The sequence below is a fragment of the Colletotrichum abscissum genome (assembly GCF_030869225.1).
Source record: "Colletotrichum abscissum strain IMI 504890 chromosome Unknown Scaffold_19.1, whole genome shotgun sequence".
NCBI lineage: Eukaryota > Fungi > Ascomycota > Sordariomycetes > Glomerellales > Glomerellaceae > Colletotrichum > Colletotrichum abscissum.
In genome coordinates this window covers 337,608-353,495 of record NW_026850087.1, presented here as the reverse complement: position 1 = coordinate 353,495, position 15,888 = coordinate 337,608, and the positions used below count along the sequence as shown (strand labels likewise).

At 58.1% G+C, this 15,888-nt stretch overlaps 5 protein-coding genes across 5 annotated transcripts; 3 read left to right on the top strand and 2 right to left on the bottom strand.

The window, feature by feature from the left end:
* Window positions 1-479: 479 nt before the first annotated feature.
* On the top strand, window positions 480-3,227 carry CABS01_08433 (uncharacterized protein; the record flags this gene model as incomplete). Its single annotated transcript, XM_060541793.1, has 3 exons — window positions 480-1,636; window positions 1,684-2,193; window positions 2,243-3,227. 3 exons carry the CDS (start codon window positions 480-482, stop codon window positions 3,225-3,227), a joined length of 2,652 nt encoding a protein of 883 aa, XP_060401950.1.
* A 665-nt stretch (window positions 3,228-3,892) lies between these two features.
* CABS01_08432 (uncharacterized protein) lies at window positions 3,893-4,048 on the top strand (the record flags this gene model as incomplete). Its single annotated transcript, XM_060541792.1, has 1 exon — window positions 3,893-4,048. The coding sequence occupies one exon, from the start codon at window positions 3,893-3,895 to the stop codon at window positions 4,046-4,048; it is 156 nt and encodes a 51-aa protein (XP_060401949.1).
* Window positions 4,049-4,888: 840 nt separating this feature from the next.
* CABS01_08431 (uncharacterized protein) lies at window positions 4,889-5,438 on the bottom strand (the record flags this gene model as incomplete). The annotated part of the gene is made up of 2 exons (XM_060541791.1): window positions 4,889-5,102; window positions 5,299-5,438. The coding sequence occupies 2 exons, from the start codon at window positions 5,436-5,438 to the stop codon at window positions 4,889-4,891; spliced, it is 354 nt and encodes a 117-aa protein (XP_060401948.1).
* A 515-nt stretch (window positions 5,439-5,953) lies between these two features.
* CABS01_08430 (uncharacterized protein) lies at window positions 5,954-11,209 on the top strand (the record flags this gene model as incomplete). The annotated part of the gene is made up of 4 exons (XM_060541790.1): window positions 5,954-9,310; window positions 9,704-9,714; window positions 9,879-9,972; window positions 10,076-11,209. 4 exons carry the CDS (start codon window positions 5,954-5,956, stop codon window positions 11,207-11,209), a joined length of 4,596 nt encoding a protein of 1,531 aa, XP_060401947.1.
* A 348-nt stretch (window positions 11,210-11,557) lies between these two features.
* CABS01_08429 (uncharacterized protein) lies at window positions 11,558-14,000 on the bottom strand (the record flags this gene model as incomplete). The annotated part of the gene is made up of 4 exons (XM_060541789.1): window positions 11,558-11,642; window positions 11,689-13,794; window positions 13,859-13,927; window positions 13,978-14,000. 4 exons carry the CDS (start codon window positions 13,998-14,000, stop codon window positions 11,558-11,560), a joined length of 2,283 nt encoding a protein of 760 aa, XP_060401946.1.
* Between the last annotated feature and the right edge of the window lie 1,888 nt (window positions 14,001-15,888).

Sequence of the window (15,888 nt, the reverse complement as noted above, 5' to 3'; positions counted from 1 at the left end):
AGACACGAGGCAAACCAGTCGCGGCTCGCCTTCGTCAGTTGCAGGACACATTCACGAGAAGAAGAAAAAAGGAACAGAGAGAAAAAAAAGCAGGGCGCGCAATATCACCGCATGTGCATGTCCGATATGCAACCCGCCATCCAAACCCAATCACCGCTCCACGGCATGCATTGAAATCACCCACTCACGAGCAACCAGCTGTCAGGGTGCACGCAGTACGCAGCACACACAGCACATCCTTTCTCGACACTAAGCCTACCTTGTAGATCCAAGGCCGTGAGACCCTCACCACACGTCCACCCCCCCTCGACTCCCGACTCCCGCTACCGCTACCGCTCCCGCTCCCCTTTTTTCCTCCACCACCCTCAAAACTCGTCGCACTCCCGGATGAGGCTGGCCCCAGCCCAATGGCCTATCGAGATGGCGCAGAGTTGCACAGGAGAACGAGCCGTCGGCGGCATCCCCCCAGCCCGCCGCAAATGGCCGACTATGATTGGCACCCGATCCCTCACCCTCACATGAGCCCTCACCCCAGCGTCGCTGCTGTTGAGTCCGCCTACGACCCGATGCCCTACCGGAGACCCAGAGACTTTATACAAGGGCCCGACAGCACGAGCTCACCCTCGCCCTTGGGAGCACCACCGAGAAGAATTGTGAAGCTCAGCAGTGCGCCTCCCACTCCAGGAGCCACGATGCCCAGAACCCCAAAAGCCGGTGCTCCGTATAGAAGGGGAAGGGTCCCAGTGGACAATGGCTATAAGACGTACGACGAGGAAGAGGAGGAGGAGGAGGACAACGAGGAAGAGTCAGATGACAGTGAGGAGGAGGAAGAGTCCCCCCTGGCTAGACGGCGGCAGCAGCAGTCTTCCATTCGACACCGTAGCCGCAGCACCGCCCACCACTCGAGGACGCGGCCGCCGGTCTACGAGTCGAGACGGTCGTCGAGGTATTCGCGGTCTGAATCCGAGTCGGAGTCGGATGAGGACTCGGAAACGAGTGACTCATCCGAGGAAGAGAAGCGAGAGACACGGCGAGAAAGGGAAAGGCGGGAGCGGGAGAGGTACCAAAAGGCAGCACGGCATGCTCAGACCGTTGTCGAGCGGCGGACGCCTCCATCAGCCGATAACACGACCAAGCGCCGTAGAAAGATCAAGAAGATCATCTATATGGAGGAGGACGGCTCCACGGAGCCCACGCCGCGGCAGTCCCTGGGCGACCTCAGCCGCTCGTCTTCACGGCACCGCTCTCACCCGTCCTCGTCGCGTCCGGCATCCGAGAGACACTATCCCAGACAGCATTCGTATAGTCCCGTGAGGAGATCGAGCCGTCATCATTCGTCGGCCAAGACGTACGAGATCTCTCAACCTCCCAGCGCCACCAAGAGGTTGGCGTACGAGATTCTTCCAGATAGGAGTCGTCTTGACGTGATTCCCAGTAGGCATTCCAGGAGACACCAGTCTCAGGTTGTGTACCCAGAGACGCGGTCGATCCGCCGCTCCAACACCGTATCAGGGGCATCGCATGTCACGTCGCACACGCGAAGCACGACTTCGTCAAGTAGGCCGGCGTCTACTCTGGTGGGAAACGTCCTCACAGGGAGCACCGTCTCCCGCTCGTCAGAGAAGCCAGGAGCCAGGTATGTTTGTCTACGGGTGCACGTCTGCACCAGCTAACATCGTCCAGAGTCGAGTGCCTCATATGTATGGAGGAGTTCCAGCCGAGTAGAATCGCAAAACTCAAGTGCGGCCATCGACAGTGTGACGCGTGCCTCAAGAGACACTTTAAACTCTCCATCACAGATCCGCAGCAGATGCCTCCAAAGTGCTGTGTCGCAAACATACCCTTGAAACACGTGGACCACCTGTTCACGCCCGAGTTCAAGCAGAAGTGGAATAGAAAGTTTTCAGAGTTCACGGCGGCCAACCGCATCTACTGCCCTTCGAGAAAGTGCGGCGCGTGGATAAAACCCGAACACTTCCGCAACGAAGGGGGCGGTCGCCAGTCCACAAAGTGTGGCCAGTGCAAGACCAAAGTGTGCTGCTCTTGCAACGGCAAATGGCACTCATCGAGGGAGTGTCCCAGCGATGAAGAGACGACGAGATTCCTAGACCACGCCAAAGACGAGGGATGGAAGATGTGCTACAAGTGCAGTCACATGGTTGAGCTCAAGGAGGGCTGCAACCACATGACATGGTCAGTGTTCTTTGGCATTTGGTCTGGATCTCCTGCTGACGCGTGGTAGTATTTGCGGAGCACAATTTTGTATGGTGTGCGGCACCAAATGGAAGAGCTGTGATTGTCCTTGGTTCAATTACGAGACGGTCGAGGCGGAGCGGCTTAACGAGATGCATCGGCCGTTGGCGATGGGCCGAATGGAGCAGCCGGACCCGGGCACCGAGACCCCGAGAAGCGCGAGAAGTATCCGATCAGCCGGCGTGGGTCACACGACGCCTCGTTCGCGTTCCCAAGAGTACGACAACCGACTGATGCGGAGGTTCCAAGAGAACCGCGACGAGGACCTCGCGAGGACGATGCAGACGTACGAGCTCGATGAGGCGTATGACCGAGGGTACGGGGACCTCGTTGGCATCGGCAACACGGCGGGCCACTTCATAAATGAGGACTATCGCAGAGACACCGACGTATTCGCATCCGCACCTATACCGCCTGCGCCAACGCCACCGACGGCGTTTGAGCGACCGCCGCCGACCGATTACATGTCGGGTGTCAACCGGGCGAGAGGCCTCCCCCAGGATCCTCTGGGGCAACGACTGGCTGAGCGGTTCTCCGAGTCGCGTTCGAGTCCAGGTGGCCCCCGGCCGGGTATGATGGCGCCGCCGCCACTGCCACCGCTCGCGGCCATGACGGCGCCCATCATGGGTCCTCCCCCTCCCATGATGGGACCGATGGCCATGGGCCCGCCGCCGCCGATGCCACCCCCGATGCCGATGCTGCGACGGCACACAATGGAAGAGGAATTATACAACAGCGTCAGATCGATGCGGCCGTCCGAGCGAATGACGCCAGGGCGGATGATACACGACTACGAGATGGAGGCGGCGGCGCACGCGCATACGCCCCGGAGCCGGAGACGAATGCGAGAGGAGCCCAAGTCGTCGACGCTCGCCGGGCTCACGGGCATTGGCCGCGGCGTGAACCGGGTGCATGAATGGCGAAACTATGTGTGGCCTGGCCAGCCCGAGGGTGAACACACGGCCGTAGCGTGATGCTTTACGACAGAGAAGGGGAGTCATCCTACGAACAGACCAAAAAAAACAGCGAAACACAGCACACAACACGACTTATGATTTTGCGAATTTTCCGGCCACGTTTTCTGTTCCACATTGCGCGCGTTTACGGGTTGCGGGTAGGCTGTCTGCTATTTCCATATGGTGATGGGGTGGGTGGGTTATTACTTTTGCATGTAATACTAAAGGCGTGATATATCCTCAGATGGAACATGGATTTAGGGGCGGGCGTGGTTTTCTCGGGGAATTATAGGTACAGCACGCAAGGTAGTGGTGAAGTTTCAACGAAGCATAACATACAAGAAGTTTTGTTGCCTTGCCTTGTGTGCTTGCCTCGCTCAGGTCAGCACAGTAAAGCAGAGCACAGCTGGCTCGGCTCGTTTCTCATGTGAACTACGCTGCCTCGGGTCGGTTCGCCGTGAGTCTGTAGGTTGTGAGCTTTGTGTTTGCTCGGATCCCGACCGTCTGATGTCGTGGGTCAGGCGAGACGTGGAGGATGCCTATTTTGGAGTATGGGCGGCCACGTTTATTTTACGAGCAATTTCTGTATACTTTTTTTTTTTTTGGATTTTGCCTGGGAGATTGATTTTGTTTATGTTGATTTTGCTGTTTTGATGAGTTGTTGATGTCTTTGTTGGCATTTGATGGAGTTTGTGGGGTGTGTGTGGTGTACTCTATGTGAGAGTGTATCGAATCCAAGCTTTGACTGTGTAGTTGTGTACGGACCTGGGTCCGGGGTTGCGACCGGGTTCGCACCGTTGGACCTTGGACGTGGGAAACTGAGGCGTTTGGCTGGCTGACTCGTTTGGTATGGTTCATGTTGATGTTCCCCGTTGCGCGTTGCCCGTTCCCCGCTGGCTGGCTCGTGACGTGGACGGTTGGATGTGGATATGGGAGGTTTTTTTGCATTGACGGGCTTATTTCGCACTATCTCAAGGTGGTACTTGCCTGGGTTTTTTGTGAGTGCTTGGCCACATCACATGTATTCCCGATCTCACTGAGTAGGAGTGGGAGTGGGAGTGAGATGGGATGAGATGAGATTTGTTGTAACCTATCGTTGCATTCAGCCGACGTGCTCGCATAGGTGAGCGCACGTCCGCGATGGAAAAAGTATGATGAGTTGGCAAGGTGAAGTGAAGTGAGTGGTGCGATACGTCGGATTTCCTCGTGCGTTTGATCTCAGCCGTAGACAGTGCTCTGTAGATCTGTCAAGCCTGAGGTTCAGTGGTTGATTGCAGAACAGAGTTTGGCGCAGCGTTGGGAGATGGATGAGACCCCCCACCGATGGACATCTCGATTCGATGTTCCATCGATGGGAGTCTGGCGTGGTTCACCCCGGTAAGGAACGGCCTCCCATGTGAATCTCGTGGCTCTAACTAGGTGCCGCGAGACTGATATGTATGTAGTGCAAGGTCCCAGACGGTGGGGTTTTAGGCTGGACTGATCTTTTTGTGCTTGCGGCCTTGGCGGGGGGGTTTGGACTGGTGACAATCTGTGTCGAGAGAGGTATGGCATTTTCAACTTTTGCTTGTCATGGGTCGGGCATGATTTGAGAGTGAGTGAGACTTTACACATAAGCCCGTCTACTAATGTATCCCTCTCACACATAAACCCGTCTACTCATGTGTGCATCATCCTTCTCACAAATCCTCCCAGATCGGATCGTGGAAAAGCGTGTTCGATGACCTGGATCTCATCGAGGCTCTGCGAGGAGGGACCCTGCTGCGTGACAAGGCGACGAGAGTGTACAGCACCGTGTCACTGTGAGTCCTCGTGAGGTGGATTCGTGGATTTCGGAGCGTTGTAATTTGAGGCGGGCATGGCGGGGTTGTAGACGAGGTATCTCTTGTATGGCTGTAGTGCGAAAAAGTACTTAAAAGCCTAGCACTCGCTAGTTGTTCATAGACTGACGGGGAGGATGAAGAACTGGGACGGGAGGAGGGGGCCCCAGGGCTGCCGAAAAGGCTTCGCCCTTCGCCCAATGACGTTGACGTCGTCTGTGCGTGCTGTACGCTCTTTAGCGGGCACCCAAACCGAAGCACCCACGCACCGGTGGCACCCAAGCCTCCCCCCTCCACCCCTGTCCCTGGTCTGCCGGATCCCTCGTGCTCTCTTTTTTGCCCATCGGCGCCATCGCTCTCGGGCTGCTCGCTGCATCTTGCTGGCCGCTCTCGTCGGGGAATTCGACATTCCACCTTATGCAAAGCTTCGCCCTGCCTTTACTTTGAGCGTTCAACCTGGAACCCGACATAACGTACCTTACCTCGTGCCAGCTGTACTATCCGGGGGGCACAGGGCCATCCAACCTCAAGCTCCGTCTTTCTCCCCCATCGTCTTTCTCCTTTCCCCATCTTACCTACACTCACCTACAAAGTCTACAAAGTATCCAAAGTACACCCTCCAATACCTTGCCTACGACCGCACGTATTTGTACTTTGTCACTCCGAATCCTCCTACCTCGGGTTACACCTCACATGCCCTCTCGAATTTTCCTCAACCATAGCCTCCCAATGCAAGACGATTTACGCGATTCCGGCTTCAGCACGTATTAAAACATCCCGAGCTCCAACCGTGCGATCCTCAGCTTCTTCACCCACAACTTCTCGTCGAAACCCCTCCCCACCCCCCGATTCGAATCACCCAGAGATGACGGCGTCGACAACGTACCGAAAGTAGACAATCTCCCCCCCACCCCCGGCAGCACAATGCTCCTCGTATACCAGGTCGGGAGCGTCAAGATCGGAGAGGTCGTCCGCTACACCGTCACCTACACGCCTTCCCAGGACCGAATCCTGCCCTCGCCCGAGCGTCTCTACCTGCGAGTCCGCAACACCTCGGCCATTGCCCTGCGCGCCGCCTTCGTCCATGGTCCCTACACGCTGGGCGCCGCCGCCTATCCGTCCAACTTCGACCCCAACGTCAAGTTTGCGAACCCGCGCCGCTATGGCGTGCCCGAATTTGAACCCATGCTCAAGGCCGGCGGCTCGTGGGAGTGCGAGCTGGTCGTGCCGGAACACATAAGGCAGAGCGCGGGTACCGGAGGTGGCGCACATTTCGGCGGCGGCGGCGGGGCATCCGGGGCACCCGGTGAAACCGAGACCGAGTGCGCCTCGTGGATCGTCGAGGTATCGTCGCAGGTCATCTTCTCCACCTCGGCCGCCGTCGGGTACGAGGTGACCATTGCGAGGGATGCCAAGTCGCTCAACCTCAGCTCGTCGCTGCCCGTCATCGGCGGCCAGGCGCAGGTCCCGCAGCCCGGCAAGGTCGCCGATCACCAGCAGAGCATGGGCGCCAAGGACGGCCATCATCCGGCGCAGCCGAAGGGCGTCTTCTCCAAGGCAATACGGCTCAAGGTCGAGGACACGGCCGCGTTGTGGAACACCCCGAGGCTTCCGGGCTGGGACGACCTCAACATTGACCGCCTCAAGAGCCGCGCGAAAAAGGACCAGCCCGTAGAGAGCGTCGTCACCCAGGATAGGCAGACGGACGGAAAGCCCGAAATCAAGCAGAAAAAGGTGCACCTGGTCGTCCTCACCCACGGCCTGCACAGCAACCTGGGCGCGGATATGCTATACCTAAAAGAGAGCATCGACCAGACGGTAGCACAAGCAAAGATTGATGCCAAGGCCCGGCGTGCCAAGGAGCGCGCCGACAAGACGGACAAGGGAGAAGACAAGACCCAAGACGATAGCCCTGCAGAAGACGACGGGGACGATGAAGAGGTCATTGTGCGTGGCTTCTCGGGCAACGCCACAAAGACTGAAAGGGGTATCAAGTACCTGGGTAAGAGACTGGCTAGGTACATCCTGTCCATGTCGTACCCCGACCAGCCGTTCTTGCCCTCAAAGAAGGGACACGCAGAGTCCGCTGTCTCTGCCGTCTTCAACAAGCCGGATTCAGACAGCAGCAAGGCGGCCCACAAGCACAGCACGATACACGAAAAGGAGTCGGACGAGAAGCGTCCGTTCAAGATTACCAGCATCAGTTTCATTGGACATTCCCTTGGGGGCTTGATTCAGACATACGCCGTTGCATACATACAAAAACACTCGCCCGAATTCTTCACCATTATTAAACCAATCAACTTTGTCGCCCTCGCCACGCCCTTTCTCGGCCTCAGCAACGAGAACCCTCTCTACGTCAAATTCGCCCTGGACTTTGGCCTGGTCGGCAGGACGGGTCAGGATCTCGGTCTCACATGGCGAGCGCCCACCATTGCGAGGAGCGGGTGGGGAGCCATTGTCAGCAACCTGGGCGAGAGCGCACACAAGAGGGTCATGGGCGAGGTGCAGCCCGAGTCGAAGCCTCTGCTGCGGATTCTTCCGACGGGCCCAGCGCATACCGCGCTCAAGAAGTTCCGCAACCGTACGGTCTACTCCAACGTTGTCAACGACGGCATCGTGCCGCTGAGGACGAGTTGCCTCTTGTTCCTGGACTGGCAAGGACTGGGACGCGTGGAAAAGGCACGGCGGGAGGCAGGCTTGGTTGAGACGTTGGTTGGGGCCGGCTGGGCCGAACTGACGGGCGGCAGTCTGGCACCGACACCGAGGAGATCTAGCGCATTTCTGCCACCAGACGAGGGAGAGGTATCGGACGATCACTCTGGGAATATCACGCCTACAGCACCGACAGATGCGGTTGAAGTACCGCAGCCACCACAAAATGCCATGGTCGAAGATGACCGGGCGAGTCTGCGGTCGGTGCCCACGCCGTTCAATGAGAGCGGCCCTGAGGATGCCAAGGATACAAGTAGCGGCCCGTTTGCCGGCTTCTTCTCCCTGTTCAAAGGCAGCGAGCAGACGCAGGCCAAGACGCAATCAAAGACGCCCAGCTTGTCCAACAAGCAAAACAAGATTTACAGGCGCAGTCAGACGATCAACTTTGACGAGATCCCGCAGACGTCGGGCACAAAGGTCACGGCAGGCCACGAGCTGGAGCGGGATCAACAACACGTCGCGCCGCCGAGGACGAGCTTCTTCGAATCTGCGCACGACCTGATCAATCCCAAGATCCCGACGACGGAGTACATCATTGATCCCTCCAAGCGGCCCAGAGCAATCTTCCACGACCGCGTGTACCACCCGAGCGATATACCGCCTCCCCCGCTGAAGAAGAAGCCTACCGGATCGTTGGCGTCTAGGAGAAGCACGTTCCGAAGGGCTGCCTCAACGGGGTCTGGCGGCTCGAGGACCAGCACGGACTCGTCGCCGCACCCGTCGCAGCGCTTCTCGCACGAGGGCACGATGGACTCGACGCGAGACTACGACGACACGATCAACACGAACCCCGACAAGGGTCCCGACGAAGAGATTGACGGGTCGCAGATGCGGGTCGAAGAGAAGATTGCCCGGGCCTATCACCGCGGTCTGGCGTGGCGCAAGGTGCTGGTGAAGCTGGAACCCGACGCGCACAACAACATCATCGTGCGTAGGATGTTTGCCAACGCCTACGGCTGGCCTGTCGTGAAGCACCTAGTCGACGCGCACTTTAGCGATTCCGCTACAGCGAGAACGCGCGACGAGGACGAGGGGTCCGGCGAGCTTGCGCTGGACATGGGCCAGGCGCCGAATAAGTACGGGGACGAAGTCAGGGATAGCGGCGCCGCGTCGACGGGCGGCGATGGATCTGACGAACGGCCGATTGCGGGCATGTTGTCTCCCAATTCGCAGCGGGAAGCCGCAGATCGGGTGCCGGATATGCAGGCGCCGCCGAAACGACGTTCATCGTCGCGCAGCTCGTCGGCCAGCCCGCCTAGGATCACGCGGGCGACGAGGCCGCAGCGGCCCGAGAGGGTTGACTCCATGACGTGGAGCGATCGGGACTGGGCGGACGACAGCGATGATAGTGAGACGACGGCGACGACGGCGAGCGTCAAGAGTCCTGTGGTGGCGGAATTCAAGGATAAGGAGGGAGGTAACCGGTCGTCGACGCCGCTTGGTGGGTGGAATTGGACGGAGAAGATTGTGGGGAGGGGAGGGTCGAGCCGCAAGACGTCGCCCAAGCCGGAGACTCAGGCTGATGGGAAAGCCGTCAAGAGTGACGTCAAGGGTGATGTCAAGACTGTTGAGGGCGTCAAGACTGTCGAGGCTGTCGAGGCTGTCAAGCCTGATATCAAGGCCCCGATCAAGGCTGGCGACAAGGCCGATGCCAAGGCTGATGCTGAAGCTGATGCCAAAGCCGATGTCACAAACGGTGCCGTCAAGAGCGACGATGTCAAGAGCATTGACAGCGGCGTCGACTAACGACGGGTGGTGAGGGCCGGCGTGCACATGAGAAATACCTACATTACATACATGCTTTTAATCGATGAGATCACGTTTTGATGACTTGTTTGACCATGAGATATTCGATGAAGTGACAGTTATCATGAGAGTGATGAGTGTAGTATCAACCGTCGGGCAACACTGAGATGTCGTTGCAACTCATTAGTGGGTAACATAATTACACACTTTCAGGCCACTGGGAGGTATGTACCTGACTATCAGCAGATAGGAGCCGGGACCCCTGCAACATCCCGCTTGCGTCATCGGAGAGTGGAAACTCACTTATAGATATCTTCTCACTTACAAACTCGGTCTCAAAACCCCGAGTGACGACGGATTGAACACATCTGTTAATCATGTCAATGAGACCGCCGTCTCTGAGACTCCTCAATGGAGTCGCACGGATGTCTCGTCGGGGCTTCTCAACCTCCCCCGCCAGAGACGTCGATTTCACCCACGTAGTGAGTTTCCCGGACCCTTCAGTTTCCCGATATCAAACATCAACATCATACTCACAACCCCACAACACCGAATCTCAAACAACGACTGTACTAACACGCCCAGGTCATCGGCGGCGGCGCAGTAGGCCTCGCAACGTCCCACCGCCTCGCAACCCGCCCGGACACCACAACCCTCCTACTGGAACGCCGCACCGCCGTCGGCACCGAAACGTCCTCCCGCAACAGCGAGGTCATCCACGCGGGGATATACTACCCGCCAAACACCCTCAAAACAGCCCTCTGCGTCCGCGGCAAGCACCTCTTGTACGATTTCTGCGCAAAGCATCACGTGGGACACGCCAACACGGGGAAATGGATCGTCGCGCAGAACGACGTCCAGCGGGAGGCGCTGCAGCGCGTGCACGATTTCTGCACGGACGAGATTGGCGTGCCTGTGCGGTGGGTGGGCGAGGAGGAGGCGAGGAGGGAGGAGCCCGAGGTACGGGCGCTCGCTGGCGTGCTGGAGAGTCCCACGACGGGGATCGTCGATTCGCACGGCTTGATGGTTGCTTTGAACGGGTTATTCGAGGACGCGGGGGGCGTCGTCGCCTTGAATTCTCACGTCGTGGGCGTGCGTCCCCTAGGACAAAGAGGAAGCCAGGGGTGGGAGGTCAGCGTGCGCGATCCGTCGACGGGGGAGACGAGCGCCGTCACGGCGGAGGTGCTCGTCAACGCTGCCGGGTTAGGCGCCGTGGACGTGCACAACATGGTTGTTCCCCCGTCCCGACGCAGGGAAATGTTCTACGCAAAGGGAAACTACTTCTCCTACTCTGGCGGCAGCAAACCCGCCCCCAAAGTCAAGAGACTCATCTACCCGGCCCCCGAACCCGGCGCCGGCGGACTGGGAACGCACCTGACGCTCGACCTCGCGGGCCGGGTGCGCTTCGGGCCGGACGTGGAGTGGGTCGATTCGCCCGACGACCTGGCCGTCAACTCCGCGCGGCTGCCCGAGGCCGTGGAGGCGATTAAAAAGTACTTGCCTGGTCTCGACGCCGGTGCCCTGGTGCCGGATTACGCGGGGATTCGGCCCAAGCTGGGGCGGAAGCAGGCCGTTGCCGACGGCAGCGGGTTCCACGACTTTATCGTCCGCAAGGAGGACGGGTACGAGGGGTGGGTGAACCTGCTGGGCATCGAGAGTCCCGGCCTGACGAGCTGCTTGGCGATTGCGGAGCGGGTGGATGAGATTGTGTACGGGTAATGGCACGATAGCATGGTGCTGTGGACGAAGTGGGCAAAGTGTGATAGGGCTGTTCATTCTGTGTCTCCGACGCAGATCCAAATCGAAACGCTACAATATCCTATGCTCTGCCATGTACTACACGGAAAAAATGGACCAGAGCGCATCGGACAAGGTCCAACCACATGTTACAGTAAACACCGAAATGACGCTGCAGACTTTTCATAGAGAATGCGTGTGTAGATGTCGTCCCTTCCCATTTCATAAATCATGCAAAACTCCGCGACGCCGTTACCCCCAGGGCAGCTGTGTCATTTTCGGCTGTACAGTCAACTCCGTCATTCCAAACGCCAAAGGATATCTCACGCGCTACCGTAACGTCAAGCTGGGCTGGAACTTGCGGCCTTGAACGTCGACGTGGAACTCGTATATGCCGTTTTCCGCACCAACATACCTAGTCGGTCAGCTTCATTCAGTTTCACGCCAAAAGACCAACTCACAAGACTCTGCCATCCTCGCTCCACGAGATACCGGCCGTGTTGTCGGGCTCGGGGGGTGCTTCGTGGACGCCGCGCTCGGCCATTCGCTGCTCGGCCCGTCGGCGCAGGAATTGGTTGCGCTCTACTTGCCGCAGAAGGTCGTGGTCGCGCTCCATCTCACGCATGTTGACACTGTTGAGGAGCGGCAGGATTTCCCTGTTGCGGTCCTGAACGGCTTGCCGGAGATCCTGGATGTTGCTCTCAAACGACATGGTGTAGAGCGCTTCCAGGTCTGCCCAGCCACTGCCCGCCGGTGTCAGGCTGCGCAGACCGCTTGATCCGCCACGCTGTGTTGTCGCCAACGCTTCACTCGGGTGTGTGCTCGCCGGACGCCGCGGTGGGTGAGGAGCCGCCAGACCGAGATCTCGGTCAGAGCTGGACTGCAAGTCCATTGTGCCGTCCCGGCCCGAGTTGGACTGCAGAATGAGACGCTGGGCCGTACGTATGCGTTCCTGCGCCCGCTCTCTCGAATCGCGAATGTTGCCGAGGAGGTCGCCAATGGCCCTGGACACGTTTTGATTCGAGTCATTACTGGGCTCGCCCGCCTCATGGTCTAGCGCCCGGCGCGCCGCGATTCTCTGTGCCCTTTGCGCTTGGATATCCCACTGCGCATTCAGCCGTGGGCGTGCCATTGTTTCGGGGTCGATACGGGCACCTCTTCCACCCATGGGAGGCATGCCGCCAAAGAACTGTGGCGATGATTGCTGAGACGTCTGCTCGGCCATGCGCGCCGCGATCCGGTCCCTCTGCTCCCTCCGTCGGCGGTCCTCCTGCAGAGCCTCAAGCACCCGCGTCTCGTCGGGTGTGAGTGCTAGGTGCTGGCGCCCTGGACCGTCCAGTCGCCGCCGCCGGCTTTCGCTGGCCTCTGGCAGGATGGACGACAGAGTATCGTTCGGTTCGCCGCGGCCCTCCAGTAGCCGCGGGTCAATCGTGGCACGATCCAGGACGGGGATTTGGTCGTACTCGTCGGTGGCGCTGATGTCCAGAATTTGACGCTGCACAAACCCGCTCCTTAGATCCGCGATACCAACGTGGCCGCGGTCTTCGGTCCAAGCCAGGAGGTCATACGGCCCGGGACAAAAAGCCATATCGCGGACTGCGCCCGACCCGGCCATCGGCCGTGACGACGTGAAGGATGTCAGCAGCGGATCGGCAACGTCCGGATCAGTCAGGCTCGCAACGTCAAACACCGAAATGGTGCCATATTGTGTCCCGACAGCGAGATATGCCCCCGTGTTGGAAAAACACGCCGCAAAACTTCCTCTGCTGTCGGAGCTGTCGTCGCGACGCTGGCTCTTGAGCAGAATCTTGCCGCACAGCTCCCAGCGGTACTCCACCTTGTCGTCGTTCCTAAATGGGCCGTTTTCGTCGATTGGTGCCTCTGTACGATGGTGAATGTACAAGTAAGGGTCGTCGAGGATTGCGCACAAGAGGCGGCCGTCGGGCGAGATGATGGCTCGATTGACGTAGTCGGGATACGTCACTATATCCAGAGGCTCGACCTTGTCCTGGTTATCAAAGTCGCGCAAGCCGACCAGAACGACCGTCTTATCATTGTTTGCCAGGACGGCGGCGGACTCTGTGTATGCTCCGTGATGCATGGGGCCGGCTGCTGGTGGAAACCACATGGTTATGCAGTTGACGCGGTCGCGCGCGAGCTTTTGGCTCTTGGCAATGACGCTCTTGTCCAGCCTGCTGCTCATATTCAGCCGCCGCGATTGGCTGAGGAGCCCAAAGACGGTATCTTGCGGTCGAGGGGATTCAGAGTCGGTGCCCATGCCGAGGGGTAACCTTGCGTCGGGTTCCAAGTTGAGTTGCAAATGGAGATTATTATCGTCATCGCTAGTGCTGTCCATCTGGATCGCCGTGAACTCGCCCGTCTCTCCTCCGCAACACACCCAGCCGTTCTCAGCGACTAGGCATCGCGGCGAAAAGGAGAGAAACTTAACCGTCTCGCACTCCTTGGTCGTCGTGTTGAGCCGCTGGACATGGTTGCTGCCAGCGCCTCCGGGGAAGTAGACGAGGTTTCGTTTCTCGGCGCTGATGAGCGATCGTAGTTGCCAGTGTCTGCAGGTGGTTAGTACTTGAGGCAAGGCATGCGGTGCGCGCGTGGTAGTGGACGAAGACGCACTGAGATCGGACAGGGATACGGTAGTGTTTCCGCGGCTTCTTGGAAATCAAGTCGTTTGTCGGATAGTATCTGCGACAGTCAGTTTGGCATGGTCGAAACAATTGTATTGGGGTTCATACGACACGCCATCTTTCACAGCCATGATGGCTTATGCAGTGGCCAGAGGGTTCGTCCGTCGGAAAGTAAACATATAGGTGCCGAGGCACGCGTATCGGAGCAGAGTCGCCAGTGCAATCAATCCCACCCGCGTGCTGAGCGATAGCAGTGACGACAGGCCGGTGAACACGCAGCGACCGATGAAGCCGTGGGATGATTCGGGGTGTCGGATGTTTGGGGACGATGCGATGTGAATTGCGCGAGACGAGAGGCAACTTCCCGCATGACGTCCGTGTATGGCAGGAGGGGCCTGTTCTGCTTTTCGCCTTCGTCCTGGTTGGTTGGCGGCGCTCTGCCACAGAATACAGTGGTAAGCTACCACCTTGGGTACTTTAGAAGGGGCGACCAGGGAGTACCTCTGCAGCACGTACCCTAGGCCAGTGCCTCGGGACGGGAGCTTGGGCTGCTGCTTACCCAACGAGGCACATTGCTTACCTATCGGAGTCTTCCACCTCCCCTACCTAGGCACCTTAGGCAAGATGCTAGGCAGGTACCTCATCAGCAAGTAGTCCGGGGTCTAGACAGGCGTCCAATCCAATTGTTGGTTAATTTTCTTAGCTAAAAGACGCCATTTTGACGGGGGTTTCTAGCGCTTTAATGGGCCATCTTGGTGCACCCAAGTAATTAGTATCAAACCACCTCGATGCGACCGCAACCTATGGTAAGGTTGGCTTTGCTTCTCCATCAAAAGTCGGCAAATGACCGTACAGCCTCATCTACCAATCGTGAATTCCCATCCCAATTTGAACAGGAAATCTTGCCAGTTGTGGGCCTCGTTGCGATCCGTGATCTGGACTCGTTCTTAGGTGGTACGTCCCAACAGGTCTCAGCCATCTTAGCCTCAGTCGGACTTGATTTGAGAGGAACGCAGAGACGGGAAAGGAAGCTAGATTCTCGAACACTACGGCTCTCGGATGGGTAGGCGTACACTTGCCAACGAGAGCCGCAGTATTGTGTTACTTCAGCCTCAAATCATTGAGCAGCAGAGTTGACTGGTAGATGATCTGGCAAGGAGACTCAAATTTCAATCTCTGAAATGAACATCAGGGTCTTTGAGAGTTTTCTTGATCCAAATCGCTTATAACGAGCTACAGCATGCCCAAGACGTAATCTACCATGTTGTGGTTTCGGAATTCTCCAACCGGCGCCAAAGCACCACCGCCAATCAGTTTGGAGTTCTGCTGATTCTCTGGCTTGAGAATCCTCCAAAATATTGTGCGGTCAAAGTCCCGAAAGCCACATCGGATGAAAGGGGGAGGTATTACCCATACGAGCAGGACCCGAGGACTTTGACTGATACGTTGGATACACCCGAGAAGAGACAACAGGAAGCTGCGTTGCGCCAGGTCTTGATCCGACCTCGGGGTATCCAGACCCACCGCCGGATCCACTTTTCGGGACCGGAAGCGCAGCCGTCGGGGCCTGCTGGATCGGGTGTACTTTCCGCGCTGCCGGTGGACCTCTCCAGCTTTTCTCTGCGCAGTTACTCAAGTGCAGAGCACAAGTCGCACTCCCAAGCAGTCTGGAACAGCTTGCCGGTTACACGATGGATTGCAATTCGTGTCGAAAAGAGTGCAATTGTGAGGGCCATGAGTTGGATGAACCGTCCAAAGACACTGGCATGCAAGACGGAGGCGCAAAAACTCTGCGTGCCAGGGGATGAATGAGCAACATCAACGCGTCAGTGCCTCGACGGCAAAGAGCTCAATCTCCAGGTCGAAAAATTTCCAGCCGAGCTCCCCCTAGCTCCGTCCCTGGCCGGTGACACGTCCACTAGCGCCACGTCCATTACCTGCAATGGCCGGGCGATCCCGTTGCTTCAGCGCGGTGGCTGCCATTCTTCCGTCACGTGCGACCACGCCCCCACTGCTGCT